Source organism: Eucyclogobius newberryi, unplaced genomic scaffold, assembly GCF_026437365.1.
Source record: "Eucyclogobius newberryi isolate DKJ021-1_F unplaced genomic scaffold, fEucNew1.0.hap1 SCAF_21, whole genome shotgun sequence".
In the NCBI taxonomy this organism is placed as follows: Eukaryota; Metazoa; Chordata; class Actinopteri; order Gobiiformes; family Gobiidae; genus Eucyclogobius; species Eucyclogobius newberryi.
The window spans coordinates 20,256,882-20,269,910 of record NW_027315846.1 but is presented as its reverse complement, the minus strand read 5'-3'; the positions used below and the strand labels follow the sequence as shown (position 1 = coordinate 20,269,910).

The following is a 13,029-nucleotide window of genomic DNA, read 5'->3' as shown; positions in this document are numbered from 1 at the left end:
AAGATGTTGATGATCAATTTGATATGCATTTTTAGTTAACCATTGTTTATGTTGAAAATATGATCCCCATCACAAAATGATGATTACATTTCCAAATATTTGTCCTAATCCTGGCTCAGTTCGGCGGCATGATGTCAGCCGGTGACACAGCTGTCTTTCTCCTTCTGCAAAGCCCTTATGAAAAGTGATCATCTTACACCTCTGTGACCCCAGCATCACTGTCTCACCTCCCTCACACTCCAGTCCTGTCCTTTACATGCAGTACATTCCATTTTGTCATGTCTTTGTTACTGGGTGTGCAGCTTTGTAATTGTGTTTTCCTTGTGTGCTCCTTGTAGATGATTCTGATAGAACCACGCATGAAACGCCTGATAGGACGCAGTCTGAAGTCGACGAAAAACTAGGTAAGGCCTTCAGTGATACAGAGGGTCATCATGAAGCTTTTTCCAGCTCATTGACTGTGGCCTATGTTTACAACTCAACTGCTAAACAATACGTCCACAGCATACAGAAAATAGACTCCGACTTACAAAGACCTACTTAGCAGAATATGCAAATTGCTCAGACAAATGAGGGATTATTACACTGACAGTGGAATCAAAGTAATCTTTAACACACTAGTAAAGAGTAAGTAGAGCAGTAAAGTAATATTAATTAAATAAGTAAAACTATTTTACGATTAGCAACCACTATACAAGATTTACGTCTATACTCGATACACGGCTACAAAATCTAAAAACCTTTCTGGTGGAGGGTACGCCACCTGCTTGTCTCATTGGAGATGTTATTGCTTTGCCTAGAATGACAATAAATGTATCTCTTTCCATGGAGACAAGCAAGTGACGCCACCAGGCCAAGATTTATAGGTCTGTGGAGAATCAACCCTGCTCACAGTATGAATGCATGTTTTTTGTGGTGTACTGATTTCCAGATAAGGAACACAGTACTTAAAAGTGTTTAAGGCTAATGCTGCAACAAACTATTATTTTAGTAGTCTATTAGTCAAATCGTTATTTCTATAGTACATTAACTAAATAAATATTAATATATGGTGGCTGAAAGCTTCTAGATCAGGGGTGGGCAATTATTTTTCCTCCGAGGGACATATTCAAATCCAGACAAGTAGCGGAGGGCCGACCCGCAATCATTAGTGTGAAAAATAAAATAAATAGACATAATTAAATGTCAAATAAAATATCACTTTTCTGTCAAATATAGGCTATTGAATCTATTATTTAATTCATTTCATGTCATCTTTATTAAGGATACAAGTGCAGACAGATGTTTCAGACAGTTAAAAAATAGAAACTAAAATCTTTCTAGGGGCCGGATTAAAACATGCCGAGGGCCACATCTTGCCCCTGGGGCCACAAATGCCCAGGTCTGTTCTAGATATAGAATATTTACAAATAAAGTGTATTTTTGACATTTTGATTTAATCATGCCACTGTATTTGTGACAAAAAGGTATTTTTGTATGTGTTTTACAGTTTGTATTGTCCAAATAAAGTACGATTATCAATCATATAATTATCAAATTATTGATTATGATTATCAAATTAAGACAACTATTTTTTTTATTTTTACAATTATTTTTTTATAGTCAACTAGTCATCATCAAACATACCAATTCATAATAAGAGTGTGTTTTACGTGTTCCAAGATGTACTTTTACTACTCTGCTGTCCTATTGGTAAAAAGCGAGTGTGAATAGTTCATTGACCATATGACATTTACGTTTGCCCAGTGCGTCCCCGCTTCTCTGCGCCCTCGAAAATGAGAAAAAGGGTCATCGCTCGTCCTGTCGGAAGCTCGGTGCGCCTCAAATGTGCAGCCAGTGGGAACCCTCAGCCGGACATCGAGTGGCTAAAGGACGATCTGCCCCTGAGTGAACATGAGGTGGGAGAGGGACGGCAGAAGAAGTGGACCCTGAGTCTGAGAAACCTGAGCCCAGAGCAGAGCGGCCGCTACACTTGCCGCGTCTCTAACCGCGCCGGCCAGATCAACGCCACGTACAAACTGGAGGTCATAGGTGAGTGTCTGCCACAGGCTCGACATACTCCAACACAAAAACTCTAATTAACGTTCTGAGCTTTGTGGGGGGCCTTGTGCAAAGTGCTGTTTTATTGCCACAAGTTTGTAAAACCTTAAGCATCCATTCTAATTTAATCTTTTCTCAGATAGATTCTCATAATATTAAATAATTTAAATTAATGTATTTAAAAAGTATAATGATATAAATTAATAATAATTGAAGAATAAATCACATACCAAAAAGACTCAAATAAGTAATATTGCCAAAGCATTAACACACTTTATAATGCACAATAGGCTATCCTTCCAGCTGTTTGGTGGTCCTGACTCGGCTTGATTGATACTAATCAATACTAGATCTAGTATCAAGTAAAAAAATCACAAAAATAGGACAAAATATGACATTTTCTGAATAGGTATAGAATGATCTTGATCTTAGTTGTATAAGATCATAAGGAGTCTTTTATCGTACAGTGTTTTTGTAGAAAAAGATTCAGTTGTATTCTATTATGATCAGAGTGGTGTCAAATTTGGCATCTACATCTAGTTTCACACTAGTCCTGACCAAACCAAGCTTGGAAACAATAAAGTATACCTTTACCTCACATGTCTGGAATATAACCTTGGACACAGCACACACAGACATTTAGATGACAACATATCTCAGATGAAGCTCAACATTCAGCCGTAGACCCCGCCCTAGTGTTTTGTGGGGTTCTGCGCATGTACGCATTTTGCTTATAACAAGAAACAACTCTGTAAAACTCAAACCCCAAAAGCCGGCATTCTAATAATGTGCTTAGTTCCAGTGGAATATGAAGTGGAACGTGGCTCAAGCTGTGCCCAAGTGTTGGTGGACCAGACTGCTCTGCAGCTGATTAGCAGCTGTGTGCCAGAGCAGTAGGGAGCACAGGCAGACAGGAAGTAACAGCACACACATACGACTTGTGTTTCCCTCAGTCACTCACACGCTGAGCCTAAAGCCTAAAGCTGAGGTTCCAACAGGCCTTTCCCATCTGCAGCAGCCTCTCATTATGCTTGTTTGTGCTGTGCTTGTGTCTGTGCAGAGAGAACCAACTCCAAACCCGTCCTCACAGGCACTCACCCGGTCAACACCACAGTGGACTATGGGGGCACCACCTCTCTGCAGTGCAAAGTCCGGAGTGATGTGAAACCCGTCATCCAGTGGCTCAAACGAGTGGAGTCCAACGAGGAAAGTCGCTACAACTCCACCATCGAAGTGGGGGAGCATAGGTTCATGGTGCTGCCCACGGGGGAGGTGTGGTCCCGGCCTGATGGCTCGTACCTGAACAAGCTGCTCATCTCTCGGGCCAAAGAGGAGGATGCAGGCATGTACATCTGCTTAGGAGCCAACACCATGGGTTACAGCTTCCGGAGCGCTTTCCTCACCGTGCTGCCAGGTAAACCACCTCCTCCAGGTTTAGCTTGACAGCTTGAGGAGTAGGAGGCTAAACTATAAACAATAAAGTCTTCAGTGTCCTGAATTCAAATATTTAATCTTAATTAGTCAAGTAACCTCAATTTCATTAAGTTAGTTTAGTTAGTTTGGACTAGTTTAGATTGATTTATTTGAGGAGATCATAACAAAAGCATTTAAAAAATGTATAAAATAATCTAGTTGTAGATCCCCAACTGCATTATTTTACTTGTTTCATCGAATTACTTATTATTAGCATTTTCCCAGTGGGAAAAGTGAGATGTCTATTTTCTCATTTGAAGCTAAATTATCTTGAACCAGTGAAAAATGTCATCAACATATGAGCAATTAAATTTTAATTAGTCAAAACTACTCACATCCAGATTAATACTTTGAATTGAAGCCATGTATCCAAGAGTAGATTAATACATTACAGTTTAGAACATAGGACTTGTTTGTACTTATGTAATTACCGAACATCAGACTTATTATATTTGCAATGATCTCCCTCTTTTAGACACAAAGGTCCCCGTCACCACGGTGTTCTCTGCGGCCTCCACCTCTCTGCCATGGCCCGTGGTCATAGGTATTCCCGCTGGCATCGTCTTCATCTTTGGAACAGGTCTACTCTGGTTCTGTCAAAGCAGAAAGCACTGCCCTCCTCCGACCAGTGCTCACCCTTTGACAGGGCAAGGGCACACCCAGCGACCCGCCTACCGAGAGCGGGACAGGTTGTGCGTGGCTACATCCAATTCAGGCCTGGACAAGGACTGCATCACCTCTAGGAACTATGATGAGTACCTGTCCCAGCAGCAGCTACACTTGAGCCAGGCAGCACTTCCTCCAAAACTCTACCCCAAAATCTACACGGACATTCACACGCACACTCACTCCCACGTGGAGGGAAAAGTCCACCAGCACCAGCACATTCATTTTCAGTGTTAGCAGTTTGTCAAAGACTTGCACATGGCATTATCGTTAAGCTCTCCAATGAATGACAGTGGTTTTGAGGTTTTTATACCTGCTGCATTTAAATTCACACCACTCAAATGGATACATCCTTGTTTTGCACTTTGAAGGAAACAAAACTGTGTGTGAGTTTGGTGCAACTTTTCAGGAGAGTGTTTTCTCTGCCAAAACCGAGTACATGGAGTAAAGAAGGACATTTCCCTTCACCTTAGCAGTGGTTGGTTTACACTTGTTTTTACTATGGACTGAGCTTTTAACATAGACCACTAAACTCCAAAAGGACCAATCCGCCTCGGCTTGTTTTTTATGTTACGAGTGGCTCTATGAACCTTTTCCTTGCCTAAGACTGCAGGGGTGTAAAAGTTTTGATTTGTAGAATAATTCTATTTCATCACCTTTTAAGATCTGTGTACTAGTGTCAGGAGGAGACCGTTATTTCAATTTGTATTGTATTTGTTTTTAATCTGTTTAATTTATTGGACTAAAATGAATATATTATTCAGAGTAATATGTTTACATTTTACAGTGTAGTCGTGTAAATGTTCCCCTAAAGTATTTCTTTTTGTTACGCTTGTTGGCATGTTTAGATGTGTATGGTTCTAATTTGACAATCCTGTATGAAATCTGTGTGAAAATCTAAATTTGCATCATTTTATTAAGCATCTCACACTTTTTCCTTTGGTTTCAGAACTAAAAAAAAAAAATCTCAAACTGCAAAAGAATCCTACAGTGCGACTAGAGCACCTTATACTTAAAGGGTATAACGTAACATTTGTAGGGGACTAACAACTGTAAATCACATAACCTTTTTAACACTCAAGGCTAGTATTCTCCAGTAGACATTAAAAAGAGACAAAGCTCCAGACAGGTCTTCTACACCTTTGCAGCGGTCAAGTGGTTTCTTGGGGTGAGGCAGGGGGCAGCCAGCTTGGGGACAGTGGGTGCTTAATGTCTCCCAGACACAGAGGCAGTCTCTGTCCTTCTCCGATGAGTGACAGCTGCTGCAAGATTACACTCAGAGACCAGCATCTTTCCCCCCCGTTTAAGTGAACCGATCCACCTGCCTCCCCAGCTCCAAACCAGCAGCACATTGAGCTCCTTCCAGATAGGATTACCTCCAGCAGTTAGGAAACGCATTGTCTGGAGTGGGAGTGATGTGACGGGGGCCGCTGATTGCTTGGGAAAGAAGAGAGGCATTGTACCAGCAATGCACTTGTTTTGTTATGATCATTTGTGGGATGGGGATAAGCTGAGAATGAAGAGCTCCGTTCCCACTGAGAGTGTGGTGACCATTACATCAAGGTCAATACCACATCAGTGCAAAAACACTAGAGTTAGAATTCGAAGTGACATGGATTTAACTGTACCGTTAAAGTTACAAATGTACAAGAACATTGGGATTGGGTTAATTTGATCAATTTCCCTTTTCTGTGTATGCAGTTTCACCCACGTGTATTTACAATATTTATTGCTGCCTGGTGTGCCTGCATTGATCCAGAGTGTAAAAGAACACTGAAACTCCAGACCGACAGAATTTCCATCTTTTTTGGCCGTAGCCATGCAGTTTCAGGAGCCGCGGCACGGCCATATAGCCTCATGGACAATCCTAACCCGGCGCAGTCAAATAGCGCAGCAGTTTCAGGAGCCGCGGCACAAAATAACATGGCAGTTTCGCGGCTCTGTAGACACTCCCTTTTTGGAGAGCCATCGCTGTGTCATCGCCCCCTTGTGGCATATCCATGATTCTTCAGCTCCGGTGTAAAGCTTTCAGTCGCATTTAAATATGCGCTTAGTGGAGGGCCAGAGTGTGGCAAACAGATGATAAATACAGCTTAAACCATTCAAAAAGGGACAAATGTCAACAGAAATCCTTCATGGTGCCAGGAAAATTTGGTCTGCGGGCTCAGGCCACAGACTATAGTATGGACAATCAGAGCTGAAACTAACCCCAGGATGATTTCTTGTTTTTAATCTATTTATATCAGTCCCCATCTATATTTATTTCCCTTATCACCAAAAAAAGTTAATACAAAAACAGTGAATATTTACAGTGAATATTTTATTAAAGATTTTTTACAATATACAAACAAGAAAAATAAAAAATATTTACAATTAACCCTTCTGCACCTTGGCGATAAGTTCATCGCAGATTTTAGTCAGCTCTGCAGCCTCTTTCTCCTGTTGACAAGAAGAAGAAAAAAATACTGATGTGTTATTAAATACAATTATTGGCCTGTAGGTTTTATTGGACAGGACAGTGCAGCATTAAATGTGGATGAGAGATGGGAAGGACATCAGAGCCAGACTCGTACTGCGTACACACACATTTTAAACAGATGTCCATCCACACACAAACCCGTATAATTGCGCCCTTGAGCGAGTCATAAACATGCCAGACCATTCGTTTAGCATTTGCCTAAAGGTTATACCCAATCTATCCAATGAGACCTTTCCTGGTCATCACCGCATGAAGCCAGGTAGTTCATTTGTGAGGACCGACTAAGCAACTCGCGATGCTGCCCACATGCTAGACATGCGTTATACCCACTTGACCACCAGGTGGCACATGTAATATTTCAAAGAGAAAATGTTGGACCAATTTCTCTTTTCTTACTTTTTGATCCAGAGTCTTCTCCAGAGACTGCACTTTTAACTGTTCACGCCGAAACTGAGCCTGACACACAGACAGCTCCGACGTCAACTTTGAGCGCACCTCAGCGATTTTCTCATTTGCTCTAGGACAAGACAAGAACAAGACATTTCAGTCTGAACAGTGATTCTAAATATTTACCAACATCAACTCACTGGCCGATTTTCTCCTCCGCATGAGCTTTAAGAGTCTGGTAGCGTTGCTCCTCCTTCTTGATTCTGGCCAGATAATCTTGAGCACAGGCCTTTAGTGTATCCTCATTCTGAATTTAAAACACAGGGTCAAACATCTGGAAACGCCAGTTCAATCTAAAAATGTTTTTTCTTGCACCTTTTTGTAACCTTCAATGACAGTCTTGTATTTCTCCAGCCTCTTGAAGAGATCTGAAAAAGACCTTTCCATTGCATTGAGGTCAATGGACACCTGATCCTTCTCTATCAGAGCCGCTTTCAGCTTGGCCTCTGCCTCCTCCCGCTCCTTCTCCTGGTCAACTAAACAAAATACACATTTTTATTAGAACATAAAAAGGAAACAGATATACTGTGCAACTTACCCATGATTTTGGCAATCATAAGCTCAAATTCCGCTATTATTTTCCTACAGAAACAAAAGTCAGTATATGGCACAGTTTAACATCAGTTTTATATCAGTTTAATTCAGCTATGGTTAAAAATACTCACCGCATTTCTTGACCATCGTGAAGTAGCTCATTATACTTAGAACTCCACTGCCTTTCCTTTTCTTCTGCCTGATTAGAGTAAAATATTAATATTTAGTGGCAAGTGGTACTTTGATGGCATAAATGCAGTACAATCTGAAATAAAGTGATCCTCATCAGGGAAGAAGCCAAATCACGATCAAAGCTGGACCAACGATTCAGACACAAAACCTTTAGTTTGGTTTGAATACATTTGTAAGAATCAAAGTTGTGCAAGTTTATCATTGTCAATTTTTAGATTTGTATAAATGTTTATAACTTTCTATTCAAACTCAGTTTTCACTGCATTGTTAATTGTCTGACCTCTGCCTGGACCCTGGCCATAGCTGCATCCATGTCTTTCTGGCTGTACTTCAGAACTTCAATTATGGCTTCTTCTGCATTTGTCGGCTGAGCAGGAGGCAAGGGAAGTACTGGAGCGCACTGGGGGATAAAGAATGAATTGGTGACCCATAACTACAGAGCGATGTTATAGTATTCACAGTGAAGCTGGAATAGTCCATGAGTGACTTACTGGTTCAGTAGCAACATCCAGCAGTTTAAAGTCATCAGTTTGTGGGCCGCTCATGTCCTTTTCTGACAATTCCGTTTCAAGACTGAAAGACACGATTTTCTTTCAAATGGAATGTTCAAAAAGAACCATTGAGTAGAAAACTAAAGCAGCATGTACCGTGAGAGGAACGCAGCAGGCTGAGACGCAGGGGCCACAGCAGCCGGACCAGGGCCTTTCTTAGGACTGTCTCTGAGAAGGGGGTCAAACTTAAGGTACAAGGACTGTTTCCTCAAGGCTGACTCTTTAAACTGTAAGAGAGGACATTTGAGATGACAGATCTACAAACTAAAAAATTAAGTATCAAAAGTCGCTTACACCGCTGGATCCAAACTGTTCCAGGTAATCCATCTGTCCGTCAAAGTCATTTAACAGAACTATTAAAAAAGACGATATTTTAAATACAAATAACAGAAAGAAAAGAGTTAACACATAACTTGATCAATTAATAGTACTTTGATCACAGAGTTGTGGGACTTTGCACTGAGTCAAGTGATAAATTCATTGACCAGGGATTAAATCTATTGACACAAAGAATACAAATTATGTGTGATAGATAATCTAGACTGATATCTTCTCTGGACCAGAGTAGGGATGTTGTGGCGCATGCTACCGTCAAACTACTTTGCAAAAAAGCCCCCTTCTTGAACCAGAAGACTGTATTGCTTTGACCAATAGGCAAATCATAGACAACAGGATTTGGCTTACAGGTTGTCCCTGGAACAAACTCCTCCTCCAGCAGGCTGCCTTGTGACTTGTGCTCTGAAAAACTCATGTGTTCAGCCTCAGGGGGAACGCTTCCTTCACAGTCAACCTTCACATCCTTTTAAAAACAAACAAGAGTTTAAACATTCAGGTTGAATAAGTATGAAATAATATCTCATTATCCTTACAAACCTCTTGAGGACTGGGCTGATCACTGTGTATGGCTTCAGTGATGCTATAAGACATATAGACACACATAGTGAGCTTTGAGTACATATTGCCCGTCGTTTTTAAATCTGATGAACATACCACTCCAGAGAGCTCTCCTCCTGTACAGGCTCATTCACCTTCGCCTGGGTGGTTTGAGCAGAGTCTGGACTAGTCTGCATGTTACATTTAGGAGAATTGCAGATGCCAGACTTTGAACCAAAGGGGTTGAAGTTTGGGTCATCCAACTTGCCGAGTTCAAAGGAGTATGAACCTTTGGATATGGGGACCTCATCGCAGGACTCCTCTGCCGGCTTCTGCGGTTCTGCTTTCGACACAGGCTTCATTTCTTTGGAGGCTTTCTGGCTCGTTGACCTTTTGGCGCCAAGTTTTTTTGGTGGTGGCTTTACCTTCTTGTTTGGCTCGTCATCAAAATTAAACTCAAGTTTAAAAGGGCCGTCTATTCCTGCAGATGAGTCGGACAGAGCCTCCGTTTGACACAACAGATCTGTATTGGCAGAGATGGGAGCAACTGTGGCTACAGGTTTTACTCCAGGTTGGCTCAAACTTTCTTGCTCTAGGATCTGCTCTGTAGGATTATTTTTTGCTATGACCAAAACATCCTTTTCTTGTGGAGAGCGTTTACAAATCAGAGGTGAGTTTTGGATTTTCGAGCCACCCGTCTGAAAAGGATTCACAGCATCAAGGTTGTCAAAATCAAAATTGTATGAACCTTTTGCTGGCAAAGGAGAGTCCTCAGCAGACCTTCCTAGAGTTCCACATGGTGTGGTGGCGATAGGCTCATGTTGTTCCGCTGTGGAAGTCTTGGTCACCAGCACCACACTGCTGTCTGTGGAACTGAGGTCTGTGGTTGCATTAAGAGAGTTCTCAATGGACTGAGTAAAAGGCAGGGTCTCATCTAAGGCAAGCTCTGTTTTAGTCAGATTGGGGCTTCTTTCGCAACAATCTTTCTGAGATTGAAGGGTCTCCGTGGCAAGCTTCATCGGAGACAGAACGATGTTATTTGAGGATTGAAAAGGGTTGATAGAATCAAGGTTTTCCAAAGTAAATTGGGGTTCGTCACTTTGAAGTAGCATTTCGCTTTCTGAACGGGAGGAGGGGAAACAAAAAACAAAGGATATCACTCGAGACTACATTCATGGAAAAATCACAAATTGAAAATGTTCCTCCCACAAAAGTAAGAATATTTGATTCCAACTGAAAAAGCATTTTGAATTTGTTTTTGCTATGAATAGGAATATGCTTACCTTGTTTTGGTACAAGTTGGTCTGCCACATCTTGAATAGATGACCTAGAAAAGTAGATTGTTCAGTTTGTGTTAATGTGTAAACTCTGTATTGTATACAATGAAAGGCCCACTCTCAAATCAAAGTTTAAACTTTCAGGCCAACAACGACAAAACAAAAAACATTTGGACACTATGCTTACTCAGCTTTATCCAGATTAAATGACTCCAGTGCATTTGTGCATTCATCAACATTTGTCATCTTGGAAGTTTTAGAGGGAGACAGAATTCTCTTTGTGAGCGGGTCTCTCCTCGGAGTCTGAAAACAAACCTGTGCAAAGATAGTGGTCAGTTTGGCCACTTCAAATGCATGCCACAAACAAACTGTTGGTATCAAGGTGATTCAGTAAACAAGTATGGTTGAGTATGAAGCCTCTTACCTTCACACCCTTGGCCACAGTGCTACAGGGAATGTTTTCAGTCTGACGCAGGATGGAAGGCCTTCCAGTCGGATTTGCCACCATAAAAATATCGTCATTCATGGCACAATGGTTTCCGCTGAGGGGCACAACCTCTCGATTCTCATCATTAAACTCCACAGAGTTCATCCTACACAAAAACAGAGTCACGATCTCCATAAAAAGAAACGTGCAACCAGTTGATAAGGCACAGTGGTCATGTGGTTCCTGGTGTGTACAAGCATGAGGAACTTGAAGCGTGGTCACTCTAGATATCTAGTGTTGCCAAACCTTTACCATCATGCAAGTGCTCAGAAGCAGGAATGTCACGATATCAAATGTTAGTGTTCCGATTGTGACAAAAAACATCACGATTTCATGATCAAACTGAAAATCTTTTGTCTTTTATTCCCGTTGTCTAACATTTTCCTATATACACATTTCCTACAGTTTGTGACCAGTTTTACAAAAGTGAACATTCTGGAAATAAAGTTAAATGTGCACAAAATCAGCAGAATTAAAAAAGTTATTTATATTTGGTCTGTTTTTGGGCCAAATATATTGAACAGCAATACTGAATGTTGCTTCTAAAATCGTCATGATCATTATTTATTTGGATCTTACATTGTGACCTGAATGATCACAATTGTCGATTAACCGAATAATCTCGACATCCCTATTCAGAAGACTTTTTTCCCCCCTTTCATAAATACAACAAAATGCTGAATGAAATAATTCTACAGGTCATCTGCAGAGAGACTAACAGTTTAACTTTTAAATAACATTGTACTTCTCAGACACACTTAACATATTTGACAGTGTCACAGTACATGTTCTGGTAACTTTCCCCATTGTGGATGAAGTCTACAAGTAACAAAAGCTTTATGTTGAAAATATTGAATGATTTGAACGTTTAAGTTTCTTGTACCGATCCTTCATAAGATTCAGTTTATCTTCTTCAAATACCGGATTGTGTGCCATATATAAATGTGCATCTGTCCTTTATTCATTAGATTACCTTCAAATTATAAAATCAGATGTAATTTTCAGGATAATAACAATTCTAGTAGAAATTCATTTTGCAATAGCATTAATCTTGAGTAACTACTTTTTGCTGCTCTACCGTCCATGGCCATCCTGCACTACATATGTATATTTTATGTAATTATATACATGTAAATTTGTGTACATCTTTCACTTATTCTTTTTTAAAAAAAATCTGATATCTTATTGATATTCTTATGCCATAGTAGCCTTAAATTGTTCCTCGTTTGACTTGTTCATTGTTTTATGTTGCACTGAATCACCAAGACAAGTTCCCATGTTTGTGAATTCTGTTCATTGACAATGGCAATAAACCTTTTCTGATTCTGATCAACTGTCATGATCAAATAGATTCAAACTGGTTGACATCGTTGACTATCTGATTAAGTGTGTAAGCTATAATTCTACAAAACATGTGTCCAGGCTTATTGGATGGCTGACCTTTTGAAGACATCTCTCTGCACATATTGCTGAAACACAGCAGTGAAAGAAGTCGTTGTGTGACAATGTCATGAGGCTGATGGTTGATGAAGTCAAAACTCCATGCTTGGGGTTAGATTAGTGCTTGTTTAAGCGTTTACAGAGTTTGGTAACCGCTATAACTCGTTAACTAAACACCTAAAGTAAACAGATGACAAATGTAACATAAGCAAAAGCGAACCTAAAAGTATAGATTTTTCTACTTATTCTTTAACTTCCATATAAAACATCATGTAGCCAACGTTATAAGGATAAACAACAATAAAACGGTAATACAGTTACGTACCTTAAATAGCTGTTGAAAATTAGTCTTTCACGGAGCAAACGCAACACGAAGCGTTCGGCGAAATAATGTGCTGAAACGATTGCAGCTGCTCAATGAAAAATCAACGGTTTGGAATTTAAAAGTCTTGAAAACAACCAATAAACTCACAGGAAACGAGACACAGCACGCATTTCCGGGTTATACAGCCAATAGGATTACGGAGCGGATATTACCTAGGACATCACGATGCGCTCGAGTCTTCCATC

General features: G+C 40.4%; 3 protein-coding genes across 3 annotated transcripts in view; 1 reads left to right on the top strand and 2 right to left on the bottom strand.

Moving 5' to 3' along the window:
• LOC140371071 (fibroblast growth factor receptor-like 1) overlaps positions 1–5,081 on the top strand; it is a 28,646-nt gene extending 23,565 nt beyond the window's left edge. Inside the window, exons 6-9 of the mRNA XM_072458361.1 lie at positions 303–306; positions 1,747–2,031; positions 3,101–3,454; positions 3,989–5,081. Of these exons, the coding sequence (XP_072314462.1) occupies positions 303–306; positions 1,747–2,031; positions 3,101–3,454; positions 3,989–4,416 (1,071 nt within the window). The 3' untranslated portion in view covers positions 4,417–5,081. The remainder of the gene's footprint in view (positions 1–302; positions 307–1,746; positions 2,032–3,100; positions 3,455–3,988) is intronic.
• The window catches only part of mrpl35 (mitochondrial ribosomal protein L35), a 108,990-nt gene that overhangs the window by 53,823 nt on the left and 42,138 nt on the right, over positions 1–13,029 (bottom strand). The gene's annotated exons all lie outside the window — the stretch shown is intronic.
• tacc3 (transforming, acidic coiled-coil containing protein 3) lies at positions 6,553–11,124 on the bottom strand. The gene is made up of 16 exons (XM_072457442.1): positions 10,957–11,124; positions 10,720–10,847; positions 10,539–10,582; positions 9,373–10,375; positions 9,256–9,298; positions 9,067–9,181; positions 8,677–8,735; positions 8,479–8,609; positions 8,323–8,404; positions 8,112–8,231; positions 7,771–7,838; positions 7,644–7,687; positions 7,421–7,581; positions 7,246–7,352; positions 7,055–7,175; positions 6,553–6,618 (listed from the first exon to the last, which is right to left on the bottom strand). Exons 1-16 carry the CDS (start codon positions 11,122–11,124, stop codon positions 6,553–6,555), a joined length of 2,460 nt encoding a protein of 819 aa, XP_072313543.1.

What these genes read in the sequence shown, in the direction of transcription:
- tacc3 (XM_072457442.1), bottom strand. Translation starts at nt 11,124, where the DNA reads ATGAACTCTGTGGAGTTTAATGATGAGAATCGAGAGGTTGTGCCCCTC. An exon ending in TATGATTGCCAAAATCATGG is followed by an intron (nt 7,582 to 7,643) that starts GTAAGTTGCACA and finishes TATTTTGTTTAG; the next exon opens with TTGACCAGGAGAAGGAGCGG. An exon ending in AGAAGACTCTGGATCAAAAA is followed by an intron (nt 6,619 to 7,054) that starts GTAAGAAAAGAG and finishes TCTTGTCAACAG; the next exon opens with GAGAAAGAGGCTGCAGAGCT.